We start from the raw sequence: 13,643 nt of genomic DNA, 5'->3' as shown, positions 1-13,643 counted from the left end.
GATCTTAGCCAAAAGGCCGAGAAGCGATAACGATAAAAGGTGCCCCCGTCGCCCAGTGTTCCAATTGGCTCCAACGCTCTGCGGCTGATCTGTGCACAACATTTTGCCTTGTCTAAAGCATGAGGACTTTTTCTGGGCAATTTTTTCTGTTGATACTATATACCAAATTCATTTTAAATTTAATCTCTGATCAGTTTAGTTTCAAATCCCTCATCTTTCCTAGAATAGTGGAGTATTTTGGAAACGTAGTTGGTTTATCTGGCTGAGCCTGACTCCGTGTGTTGTCCGCCTGACGTTTGCATAGGATTTACATGACACACAGGTATTTGTGACCTTTCACACCGGCGAAGGCTCTGATAGGGTTTGATTGACATCTGAATGGTACGAGTTTACCTCACAAACACATCTCTTTTGTCTCTTAAGAGAACCACCCTTGTTCAGAAAAGACTACACTGCAGTGCATAGGATTCTTTGGCAGAAAAATGCTCCCAAAAGGTATAACCGTGGCTAGCTATGTTTACCAACGACGCCCAATAACCCCTTCCAGACCGTATGACTGGACCAGCATGCACTGCTCTTAAACCATGGATAATGTATACCGTAATCCATATAAGGAAACACCACCGACAGTTGTCTTGCCAGCTGCCGTCTTCACCAGTGTTCCATTGTCTATCTTTGAACCATTTTGTAAGACTGGTAAAATGAGATTAATCTTCCTGAGATTGCTATTTTTTTGTACTTATTTTTGCACCTAATGATAAGCAGTGGTAAAATGTTTCTCTGTGTTACGCTTCTTTGTGAAACATGTTTTCGATCTACAGTGTATATGCCCTTTTAGTACTGTCGGCTAGCTTTCCCTTTAGCTTTATGTACCAATGGTAAACTGCTGTTTTATGTACATTTACTACAGTCTGGGTGGGCATGTAAACCAAGCACCTTTGTCTGTATTGTGCAGACAAGCCATGAGACTAAAATTTCATGGGTCAGAGTTATTACACAGAGATTTAGTTCAGATCAATCAATGTCCACAAAGACAGTATTTCCTGTGTACTCTACCAGTCTTTATTCAGTCACAACTCTACTAAACTCTCTTTTAAAATGAATACGTTTTTCCCAATCCTACACTGCTTTCTGCTTTCAGCCATTTCCCATATGTTTCTTATCCTCACAGCACAAGGTCCTGTCCTTTGGTTGACCAGTGTCTGAGTTAGGTGTTGACCTGACCTGCCACACAGATGTTTAAAAAGACATTTGTCTTGCCAGGAGGGGCTTGAGTGACAAGCCACATGTGCACTGTTGAACCATGCTACTGTGGAACACCTTCAGGGGAGTATCATTTTACATCAGGGGATGAATCATAATTAGTATGGACAGAGCCAAAGGAGGGGGGGGGGGTAGTTGACCAGAATGTGGAAACTTTGCAGGAATCTTTTGTTCAACCATGCTACTGTGGAACAGGGAGTATCGTTTTACATCAGGGGATGAATACAAATTAGGAAGGATAGGGCAAAAGGAATGGGGGGGGGGGCAGAATGGGGAAAAGTTGCAGGGAAAAGAAGTTTTGCAAAAGTTGAGCCAGTAAGAAATCATAGTTACCAAAGGAAATCAAAACTAACAGGGAGAAAATATGCAGGAAAAACAACGAGTTGTGCACGAGCTGAGACAGCAAAAAAAAAATCATAGTAACCAAGGGAAGTCTATTTCTAAACTAACGGGGACAATTTACAGGAAAAAGAAAAGAAGTTGTGCAAGAGAGTTGAGAAGGTGAAAAAAATTCATGGTAACCAAAGGAAATCTAAACTAACTGTTGATAATGAAGGACAAACATTCCAATGGCTCATCTCCCCAGGAAATGGCTGTTTTCATGCACCATTACCCATGCAGATCTACACAATAGAAACTCCACTTCATTAAAGTAATGGACCATGACCTGCAAATGGTCTGTATTGACTAAATCAATGCTTATGTCTTACTCCATGTACAGCACTGATACATACACCATACTACAGTTTTTCTCAGTTTCTAAAATCTTTTTCGACTTATAAGGTTAAAATATTAGATATGAGTTTAATTGTTGAAAGTTGTTTTATACTGAGAGGGGAATCAGTAAAACAAACTTTAAGGCATAATCTTAGACAATGGCATTCTCATGCTAAGAACAAAAGGAGAAGTAAAACATCTGCATGCCATGAATACTAATACAAAGCATTTTGCAAAAAAACAACAACTAACCTTTGTAACTCTTCAAACAGCTCTGGGCACAGATCCATTGTCACAACCTCCTTGGGCATGACCAACTTCTTTTGGCGCAGCTGGAAACAAAAGGAGAGTTGGGTACCAGAACACTGTACCCGTACAGTACCGGTACATTTGATTAGGTACCAGTACAGTACCGGTACAATTGATTAGGACCGGTACAGTACCGGTACAATTGATTAGGACCGGTACAGTACCGGTACAATTGATTAGGTACCAGTACAGTACCGGTACATTTGATTAGGTACCAGTACAGTACCAGTACAATTGATTAGGACCGGTACAGTACCGGTACAATTGATTAGGTACCAGTACAGTACCGGTACAATTGATTAGGTACCAGTACAGTACCGGTACAATTGATTAGGACCAGTACAGTACCGGTACAATTGATTAGGTACCAGTACAGTACCAGTACAATTGATTAGGTACAGGTCCAAAATACCGGAACCCTGCTGTACCAGTACTGGACCTGTGCTTATCTGTTCATCAGTCTATTTGTTGCGGCTAATTCAATGGAACTGCAAAGGGAGGCTTTGTATATATCAATGTCTGTTTATAATTTTGTTTATGGACTATGAATAAATAAACAAATTTTTCAAAAATCAGTTCAGCACTGACTGGGATGACATATAGAACAATTAGATATTCTTATTGGGTTTAAACATGCTTTTGTCCTTATTGAAAATCAACCATTATTTGAACAAGAAGTTCAGGTACAGGTAAAGGTCTGTACCTGTACCTAGAATGTGTTTAGGTACAAAGCTTTGAATAAAAGATTCAAAATTAAGTAGAAGGAACTATACAATGTAGATACAGAACACTGACTAGCATCAGTCGACATGCAATTGCAAGCATTTAAATTTCATCCTATACCAATATGGACCATTGGACCTTATAGTACAGGAAGCAATTTTCAACAACAAACGACGGCATAAATGGTACCTCACCATGGATCGTAGCAGGTCGGAGTCCCAGAAGAAGGCGGATATTTCTCCACTGATCACGTAAGGCTTGTCCTGGTACTTTATAATGCTGATGTGGTGCTCATCTGTCAACTGAACCCTAAATATACAAATGTGGACATGTAACTTACACAAAAGTTAAGAACAGTACTTCCCAATCATATTGTTCTCCAAACAAATGAAACGTTTAATGAGCTCCTCTTTTGAAAATTATGTGCACCATTTCAGCAATGGATCCACCAATGCAGACTCTCTTTCCTCTGTGCTGCATCTGTATCTATATAGCTGGTATAACCGCCCTTCGGCGTAACACACCGGCTTTGCTGGCATGCAGCGCGGCAGCATCTGGTTACATTACACTGAACAACCTGTCACACCTAGTCTTTGCACATCTGACTGCAATTGTTCTAGTGAGGATGCTCCTACAGTATTTGATGACAACGAGTTCTATTCTACTATGATCATGGTTTTCTAAAAATATGAATTTTTGAACACATGAATCCCGGCATCATTGTTGAACTTACTGTTTGATGAGTCTGGGTTTGGGTGGTTCTTCCTCCTGCTCCAGCTCCTGACACACCTCCTGCATGAACACTGTATCGTCCTGTCTGCTGTTCTCCTGGCCTGACTCTGGTTGGTCCTCGCCAGCCGCCTCTCTGCGGTCAGACAGGCACGACATGTCCAGGTGGGCTGGACACAAGACGAAAAGTAACTAGTTTAGGCCCCCTTTTCCCTAGACTGTAATCACTAGTGAACATACAAACATGTATGTTGAACAACCAACATCTTATTTGTGGGACCCTCTATCTTATACTTTAAATATGATGCAAAAGTATGATTTGCAAGACAACAAAATGCACTATACAATGTACGGTAAATAAATGTGTTCTTTGTCTATGATCTTCGTTGAGCAAACTGACAAATACTTGGTTGCTCCTCTGTCAAATCCTTCAACAACAAAGTAACAATACAGGGTGACAAGAAGATGGTATTGTGGTCAGCGTTGTTCACTTGAAACCTAAAGGTTTTGGGGTCAAATCTCTAGCAGGCCCCAATGTTCTGCCTTTGGAAAAGGCACTTTACACCTATTTTCTCACTTGACTCAGGTGAAAATGAGTACCTAGCTTTGGTTAGGGATGGGAGGCAAAGCCAGAGATCCCATGTTTGAGGGCGGTCTGCAGCTTAAATTTTTTTCAATCCTACTCATTGATTGATAGTTAAATCTGTCATTTTAAACTTTCAAATATCCATTTTCATCAATTGTCATTTAATTCAGATTTTGGGGACGGATGGGGTAAAATTTTTGTCCGTCCCAAAAGGCAAATAACCGTCCCAGGATGGAGGGACGGGTCCTGGAAACAGCCCTGGCGTATTGTGCATACCAGATTGGCTGAATGGTCCTTGAGATAAGTCAGGGAAGGTAGGGAACAGGCTGGGGTAGATGGAGCCAATCATGCCGGGCATCACTACATCCTGTAGGTCCTGAAGCTGGGACACTCCTCCTGGCCCCTGATTGGTGGATGGAGGCACATCAGAGGTGTGATTGACAGACTGTGATGATGCTCCAGCTGAAGTGATGTCAGTGTTTGGTGCCTGCAAAAACAATGAGTTTGAAAACTTAATGATAACGAAACCTCTTTTCAATTCAATTGGGTAATGTGGTTATTCCTCTAACAAAACATGTCACAATGTTGGTTGTTGATCATTTACCTACTACGAAAAATACATCATAGATAAAATCACAACACGAGGTAAGTTTGGATATTGACAGAACAAAACATAAGCAGAAAATTTTCAGCGACGATTTTTTTACCAAGTTATATGCAGCATTTTCTCCTTGCTTTATCTACATAACAAGGTAAAATTAATAAATCATTGAGAAAAATGATGACAGACAGATTGGAGATCAAGGACATTGAAACAGTTTTATGAAAATTTCTGCCACACAGTGGTCTAGAGACACAATAACTAGGAGATAATGTTACCTTATTGTAAGTTAACAAGTCAAGTCCTTTATTTTACTTCGAAAAGTGCCGACCTTAACAAAGTTTGACTTACCTCTGCAGAGAGTGACCACAGGTCTACATCGGGACACAAGATGGCATGTCCCTCGCTCACTAGAGTGTCGTTGATATGGATGTCCTGTTCTGTGGTGGTGTCACACGGACACAGGGACAGCGTTTTGCTCTGGGGTAAACAAAACACAAACTCTCAACACACAGATATCCGTAGTAGTGAAGATACCATACAAACATAATTCTATGGATGTTTTCAGGCATGCTCAACAGTAAAGAAATCAATCACAATCCTGAAACTAAGAACCAATAAATGTCTTTTGGCATATCTTTTTATCTGGATGTCTAACCTTCATAAGCGTAAGAACCAATAAGCTGGTTCACGGTTTGAACTGAACATACATGTACATACGCAGTGTGATGCTGCAGTACCTTAAAAAACTGCTAGAGGTCCCCAAATTGCCATGTTTCTTCAGGACTCCAATCGCTACCCACATACCAAAATCCATACAAATCCATCAAAAGGATGTTGAGTTATAGGTGCGAACACACATACATTGTATACAACGAAAACAATACCCCCATCGAAGGTGACCCTCCTTTCTGAAGGTAAAAACATGTACCTGGACATCCAAGTGGGTCACCAGTGCTACTAACGGTTTGTCTCTGGTCAGAGTTAACAACCTATCCCGAGCTGCACTAGTCCACTGCTTGTCCTGGAAAACAGAAAGGCAAACAACATCGTAAAAGTCACCAAAAAGTAGGGAATACTGTAAATCTTGAAACTTTTGCAGTGATTTTATTATTGCAGTTTCTGCAGTGACCTCGCCACTGTGAATTCATGACACCACGACTATGCATTTCCAATGTATTGTTATTGTACAACAGAGTTGCTTCAACTGCGAATCTAAAACATTGCAAAAAACCTTCTTACTGCAAAATAAAACCATCACAAAAGTAAATGAAGTTACTGCGAGAGAAAATTTCACGTACAACATTGAAACAAAAGCATTTGACAATATCTTTGTCAAGATTACTTTAGAAAAAAATCTAGAGATCTTTCTTAAAGTAAAATTGTTACTGTCGTCGGGTGAAGAAAATATTTACTGACCAGTGAGTTGGGCTGGATGTTGGCCAGTCTGGCATTAACAGCCTGGATGGGGAGGTGCAAAAACTCTGCCCTGGGGAACACAGATATAACATGTTGTTTCTTCTGAACTCAATGATGTGTGTTTCATTCAGAAAATTTATACAAATTCGATTTTCTCTGATGGTGGAAAAGGTTCATGGATGGCATTTCACATTGTATCTGTATCTATATAGCCGGTATTGTCATATTCATCATGATTTCCTAGACAGAGTAAAAGAAAAATAAACATTGTGTATATACTATGAAGGACATCCATAAAGAAATTTATTGTAGAATTCTATCATCATACATGTGCAATACAAAAATAGCAAAACAGGGGAGTACTATGGATGGAAAGCCAGTGAGTGTACCCAAAGAAGTAGAACAAAACTTTGTGCAACTTTCACAGTACACTTTTGACTATCATGTCTGCACATACAAGTATACTACCAACCAAGTGATCAATCATTTTTGGCTTTAATGTATCACTTATAAAACAGACTGTATACAGAGTAACGCAGACTGTATTCTGAAGTACTGAAAACAATTTGTGGCCGTAGCCTCAGGCTAATAAAAGTTTCAAAGTTGTCCTGTGCCTTACTGACTTCTGTAATCGTCATCCATATTACCCATCAGGCATTTATGATGCATAATATTGCGTATCAATGTCAACTAGAAAAGGGAAAAAAACAAAGTTATGTCTTCTATCATAAAGGTTGTAGAGTAGAATGGCCCCACAGACTGTGACAATGGTTTGTCCCACTGACTCCTGGATGCACCCTGTAATATGACACCTGGGAGGTCAGAGGTCAGGTAATGAATGGGAGGTTGCCAGCATGGCTGTGGCAAGAGGCTCTGTGCCTCTCTTCCAAGGGTTGAGGCATGTGTGCAACAAAAAAAGGCCTAGATTCCCTTCTTTCTCCTACACTGGACAGCTCTCAAGACAACAAAGGGTAGGTCTGAGTACTCATCTCCGCAAAAAGACTAATTTTATAGTGTCGTTTCTTGTTGTCTGTAAACAGATGCTTACAGGTCTGTTTACCTATAACCTCCTTGTGTTTACTTACTAATTTAGGGTCATCTGTATACAAAATAGTGGTGCAATGAAGATCTGGGTAACTGCAATAGCAACAGACATTACATGCTCTAATAGCTAATCAAAATGAATAGTAAACCCCTTCTTTAAAAACTAGGCCATCATACATGTCTGTAGCAAAGGGTGCTTCCACTCTCTTGGGAATTGGGTTACACTCATACCTGTCAAAATTCTAGAGATTACAAGTATTACTTCTGCATCAAGAAGATAAAAAAATCATCAGACTTCACGTTCAGTGAAAAATATTTTAGTATGTCCGCGAATGTGCTTACTAACTTCCAAATGCCCTTTCAAAACACAATAATTATTGTGCCCACCAGAAGAGCATTAAGTGGCTAAGTAACCAATTTCTCATGCAAATGCATTCAGGGATCAGGATTAAAACATTTGTGGTGGTTTTATTTTCACGGTCTATGGGGGGGGACCTGTCCACCAGGAATTGTTTTACTACTGTACTAATGAAATGAAATCCTCGCCAAAATGAATGAATTTACAGTAAGGATACCGACTGAGCTGATTACAATCCATTCCATAATGCGATTATCTCTTGCTAAGCAACTGCAATCTGCCTCTAGTAATTCAAACCTCAATGGAAGCCACTTGATTGGTGCAAAAAGGCTATCCAATCAGGGGAAGACACTAACATCACTTAATAACTACAGTACCAAATCTCTGTCTCCCAAATTGTAAACTCAACAAAAAAAGTTTGGAACTTAATTTAGCCAATCACTTTTCTGTGAGTACTCCATCAATTACATTGCATTATGTATCATTGGAAAGCTTGTTTATTGTCCTTTTACAGTTGCATTCCATTTTTCATGATCATGGAAATTAATGATTGTGCAAAACTTTTTGTTCTGAGTATATATATTAATAAATAATAATAATGTTTTTTTATTGGTCAGAAATTACCCACAATGGCAGCCTTTCTAGTGCTGAATTGATGCATGGTTTACAGGTTTCACATAATACACAAAAGATACATATTTTATCCACACTTGCATTTTGTGGAACTGTTGCAAGACTTTCCCCAACCAAAGTTAGGTACCCATCTACACCTGGGTGGAGTGAGGAAAGTCGTGTAAAGTGTCTTTCCCAAGGGCACGAGATCGGTGACATGACAGGATTCGAACTCGGGACCTCTTGGTTTTGAGCCGAACGCTCTGCCGTTGCGCCATACAACCCCACATAATATATTTACTGTTATATTCCACAGTGCCAGTATGCCAGTACACAAGGCCTGGACCTGGACGAGGAACGTCCACAGTTCCCGGGGTCCACCAAAGCACAGTTCACCCTGAGTATGGACTTCCACCTGCCCGAGGAGTCCCCGGGGATTCCTGTCTACAGAGTCATGGACGGGGAGGGCAGGGTACTGGACCCCAGTCAGGACCCACAGGTATGGCCACAGCAATGTTTCATTGGTTTTGGAAATCAAAACTTATCTTTTAGCAAGATGTCAGGCCACGACAATTTAATTTCTTGGTTAACGGAATTTAATAAAAATGCTACATTGGAAAATCAACATGAAAGCAGAATCTCAGAGAAAAGTTTGTATTTTGGTGCACACAGTTTCAGGGAGTGAACAGGGTCAGGTGCAAGTTTTCACCCCAGCTTTCTGTTTTAATGATGTCCTCGTGCTTAAATAAAAAACAAAAAACTGTTAACCAAGAAATTAAACTGGTGTGGCCTGACATAGTAAAAACAGAGTATTCTAAAGAAAACCTTGAGATGTTTCTATGCACTCACAGAAATTGAGTGTACAAAGGTACAGACTTTCCATTCAGACAACATTTTTGTGTTGATTGCATTATTTCTTATATCTGAGACCTAAGAAATCAAACTGGTGTAGCTCGAACAATACCGGGTACAGACGATTTGAAAGGACATCAGCCAAAAAAGCCATCAATCAAAGTTATGAATTTCTGTTCGTGCAGGCCTTATGGATTAAATACCACAAACAAAAAATAATATTTAAGACAAAACTGCAGTACCAGTAACAGAAAACATTCACATTATGAATGTAGCTCTTAACACAAGCCTGCAATTATAAGAAAAAATGCTAGTGGTCCCCAACCAACATGAGATTTATTCCCTAGCCCATAAACTACTTGCCACTTTAAAAGGGTGGAAGTTCCCCTGCAGTACCATGTCAAGCTGCTAGAAGGCAAGCCCATATTAGACACTGAACATCAGATGTGCTTCTTGCTTGCTGCAGCTGTCCAAAGACACAGTGCTGGAGATGTACAGGAAGATGGTCATGCTGAGTACCATGGATGGGATCCTGTACAACGCCCAGCGCCAGGGGAGGATCTCCTTCTACATGACTAACTACGGGGAGGAGGGCACACACATCGGGAGCGCTGCTGCTCTGGATCCCAGAGACATGGCCTTTGGACAGTACCGAGAAGCAGGTAGGAAAAGAGTCCAACTACAAGAATAGACTGATCTGGCTCTCAATAAAAAAAGCAGTTCAAGCAATAAGACTAGAGAGCAGATACATGTTTGGGAGTGACAACATTCTGTCGATGTAACAGTACTTGATTTGAATTTGATAGTGTAAATGCAGAAATGTTCGTGATGCTTTTATGTTTTTGCAGTGAACTCTTTACCGTGAACATTTTACCGCGAACTTAAAACCACCACAAAAAGCCGTTCCATTGCGTGACTGTAGCGCTACTATTGTTTCAAACGCGAAATCAGAACCACCACGAACACTCCATTTTCTCCCTTCCGCGAAATCAAATCCCCACGAACATTTCTGCATTGACAGTAAATACATGTACATTGTTGTAAGATTTTGACATAGTAAGATTCTTGCAGACTTATTTCAACCTATAGCATGGTCTCCTACAGGTGTTTATCAATGACATGGTCTCTTGCAGGTGTTTTCCTCTGGCGAGGCTTCACCCTGGATGACTTCATGAACCAGTGCTTCAGTAACGACCTGGACTACAACAAGGGCAGAGCTTTTCCTGTCAACTTTGGGTCTAAAGACCACAACTTTGCTACTTACTCCTCCCCCCTGGCCACACAGATGCCACATGGTAAAATAACAGTCAACACACATTTCCCAGAGTCATAGGTCTACTGTGAAATGCTTTAGCTGGGCAAGTGTAAATTACCATTTTGGTGATTTTCAAAAATCAGAACATTATGTTAGGACATTTTACATGCCACATATTACAGTGCTATATGTTTCAATTTTGACAACATTCAGAGGACCTGATTGAAAGCTTGTTGGTAAAAGCTTTACTTTGTATCGGGAAATAGCGTATAAAACCTCTACAATAGTTCATCGTTTTCTGTGTTGCGATGGCAACGGATTTCGGTTTCAAGGTTTTCTTTGTAAACCACACTTGTTTCGTTTCATCATTATCATCTTATGTAATTCAATGTAACTCTCATGATTAAATATTTATGATTTATGATTACATCACATTTGGATTATTCTTTTCTTCCAAAACAATTAATAACTATTCTGTGTTTTTTCCCTTCTTAGCTTCTGGCGCTGCCTATGCCCTAAAGAGAGCAGGTACAGGGCTGTGTGTGGTGTGTTACTTTGGAGACGGCGCTGCTAGTGAGGGAGACGCGCATGCTGCTTTCAACTTTGCTGCTACTCTGGACTGTCCTGTCATCTTCTTCTGGTAAAGCTGGTGATATCATGATTATATAATATTGACATTACCATTCTAGTACCAGCTCCAACTGATGCTATAATCGTGTTTTAAAATTCAATCATTATAATATTATGTGTATCAATGAAATGCTAGGGCAACTAATAAAAGTGCTGTAAATTGTGAAATAATAATGTACAGCTCAAGTCACTCAGCTTTCACTTTGCAAGATTGCAGACTGTACACTTGCACACTGTTTAATCAGAATTTATGTAAAATACAAAAATGCACTTCATGTACCATCTAGAGTCCATACTCCCAAGGTAAGACAAAGATTCTGAGCTTAAGTGTTCATCAATATAATTGACTTTAGAATGAATGCTGTTTACCCAAATAGATTATGTACTATGTTTTGCTCTTTTTCCAGTCGAAACAACGGCTATGCCATCTCCACACCAACTTCAGAACAGTACAGGGGTGATGGAATAGGTGAGCTGGAGATTCTATCTAACATATCACAGTAACTTAAATCTGGATCATACAAGCCTAATCATTGTTATAGCAGTAATTAAGACAAATCAGTACACATGTATTTAAAATCAGTCGGGTTCTGGTAGACTGAAAATACTTTAACTTGATTATGTTTTTACCCCCTAGCCTCCAGAGGCAGTGGGTATGGCATGGCCACCATCCGTGTGGACGGGAACGACACGTTTGCTGTGTACAACGTGACCAAGGCAGCTCGGGAGATGTGTGTGACTGAAAACAGACCTGTGCTGATAGAAGCCATGACATACAGGCAAGTTTCAAAAAACACAAACCGGTCTTTCTGAAATAGAAATAAGTATTTTTCTTATGGTACTGCCATGTTCTTAACTGCTCGACACTGCAAAAATGTTTCGAATAGTGGTTGTGCAACATTTCAGAAAGCTATATTCTTTACATATCAAGACCAACATGTCTAGAGTTAATGCTTTATAATTCATTTACATTTCCCTAAACTTACCTGGAAGAAACACTAGTATCTTTTGCAGCTCTATATATCATTAATGGTCAGTGTGTCTCTTTCCTTGCAGGATTGGAGACCACAGTACAAGTGACGACAGTTCGGCCTACAGGACCCGTGACGAGGTGGACCATTACCGTGGTAACAGCCCCATCACCAGACTGCAGCGTTACCTCATAAACCAGGGGTGGTGGGACATGGAACAAGAGGCTGACTACAGGGACAAGGCTAAACAACAGGTCAGAACAGCACTTGTTTGAAAAAATTTATATCACACCATATGGTGTACAGGGCAGTGCTCATCTCTATTTGCTTGGCACTCAAACCACACAGCTGTGCCATAAAGATAAAAGTACCACTCAGGACATCACTCATTAAAAAAGTTTAAGTCCTTCCCACAGCATATGTTATATAAAGCAGGACCAATCTCTGTTTCCTTAGCCCTTTAGCCACACAGCATTGTAGGCACAGATAGTTCAACAGCAGTCTACTAGTAGCACTGTATATTCAACTTTCATACTCTTTCTAATAAATGCTTAGTGCTAGGAAAAAAAGCAGCTTGTTTAGCTAGTAATGTAAATTTTGAAATGTTTGCAGTGGTTCCATTTTTCACTTTTTTCAGTGACCATTATGAAATCATGACACAATGAATATGTTTCCAATGTAATACTACTCTCTCTCTCTCTCTATCCATACTGTACTACAGAATTGTTTAAACTAAAAACTTAAAATACTGCAAAGACATCCTTTCTCCACCTACTGCGAAATCAACTCCCTGCAAAAACAAATGAATTTACGGTACCACAGTTAACCTTCTCCCTGCTGCCTAACTCTGTAACCAACAGGAAATTGGGCGGCAATCGTACTACTTCAGAGTGCTAAAGGTTAAGACTAATGACTGTTTTGTTTTGACTGATTTAGGTGATGGAGGCCTTTCGTGCAGGAGAGGAGAGGAAGAAGCCACCGCTGTCGGACCTCATGACTGATGTGTACGACACAATGGAACCGCACCTCGCCAAGCAGACTGACCACATGCTGAACCACATCCAGCGACACAAGGAACAATACACAACCACTGACATCTTCAAGGAGGAGAAGTGAAAGAAAATGTAATTGGTGTTAGCAATACAAAATTCAGATACCAAGACATCTTTCTGTTACTGATTATTAGGTCACAGCAAGTACATTTTATAGAGACTTTAAATCTAACGTGAGAGCACAAAAAAGGAGCAAAAAGAGAACAAGATGGCTAAATTTTCAGAGACCACGAAAGTTGTAAAAACAATTGAAGTGACAAAATATAGCATCACAACCTTTCACATTCAACTCTTTTACAACTATCGACACAAGTTGATGGATACCTCACTAATGTCACTTCAATAAGTACACTCATGGCTACCTCTCTAGTGTCTCTTATACAAGTATGCTCAATGCTAGCTACCACACAACATTCATATGTATTTTCCCATTTAGGTATTTTCTTGTTATGACGACCATCACGGTTTGGGAATTTAAGTTCTTTTTTGTCTTTTTCGAAATAGCCAAAATCGATGCAAGTG

General features: G+C 40.0%; 2 protein-coding genes across 4 annotated transcripts in view; one reads left to right on the top strand and one right to left on the bottom strand.

Moving 5' to 3' along the window:
- The window catches only part of LOC136441372 (tudor domain-containing protein 5-like), a 34,282-nt gene that overhangs the window by 5,145 nt on the left and 15,494 nt on the right, over positions 1-13,643 (bottom strand). For 2 of the 3 annotated variants that reach the window (XM_066437628.1, XM_066437630.1), the window contains 7 exons: positions 6,348-6,417; positions 5,860-5,952; positions 5,280-5,408; positions 4,604-4,814; positions 3,746-3,911; positions 3,207-3,321; positions 2,233-2,345 (listed from right to left, as the gene is read on the bottom strand). In XM_066437628.1, coding sequence (XP_066293725.1) covers positions 2,233-2,345; positions 3,207-3,321; positions 3,746-3,911; positions 4,604-4,814; positions 5,280-5,408; positions 5,860-5,952; positions 6,348-6,417 — 897 coding nt within the window. The remainder of the gene's footprint in view (positions 1-2,232; positions 2,346-3,206; positions 3,322-3,745; positions 3,912-4,603; positions 4,815-5,279; positions 5,409-5,859; positions 5,953-6,347; positions 6,418-13,643) is intronic. The other variant, XM_066437629.1, reaches the window with a different exon arrangement.
- Positions 7,161-13,279, top strand: LOC136441791 (2-oxoisovalerate dehydrogenase subunit alpha, mitochondrial-like). Its single transcript, XM_066438272.1, has 9 exons — positions 7,161-7,318; positions 8,678-8,860; positions 9,680-9,875; positions 10,347-10,508; positions 10,964-11,108; positions 11,506-11,567; positions 11,736-11,877; positions 12,155-12,323; positions 13,006-13,279. Exons 1-9 carry the CDS (start codon positions 7,202-7,204, stop codon positions 13,183-13,185), a joined length of 1,356 nt encoding a protein of 451 aa, XP_066294369.1. The 5' UTR covers positions 7,161-7,201; the 3' UTR covers positions 13,186-13,279.

The sequence above is a fragment of the Branchiostoma lanceolatum genome, chromosome 9 (genome assembly GCF_035083965.1).
Source record: "Branchiostoma lanceolatum isolate klBraLanc5 chromosome 9, klBraLanc5.hap2, whole genome shotgun sequence".
NCBI classification, from domain to species: Eukaryota; Metazoa; Chordata; class Leptocardii; order Amphioxiformes; family Branchiostomatidae; genus Branchiostoma; species Branchiostoma lanceolatum.
This window is presented reverse-complemented; position numbering and strand designations above follow the sequence as displayed.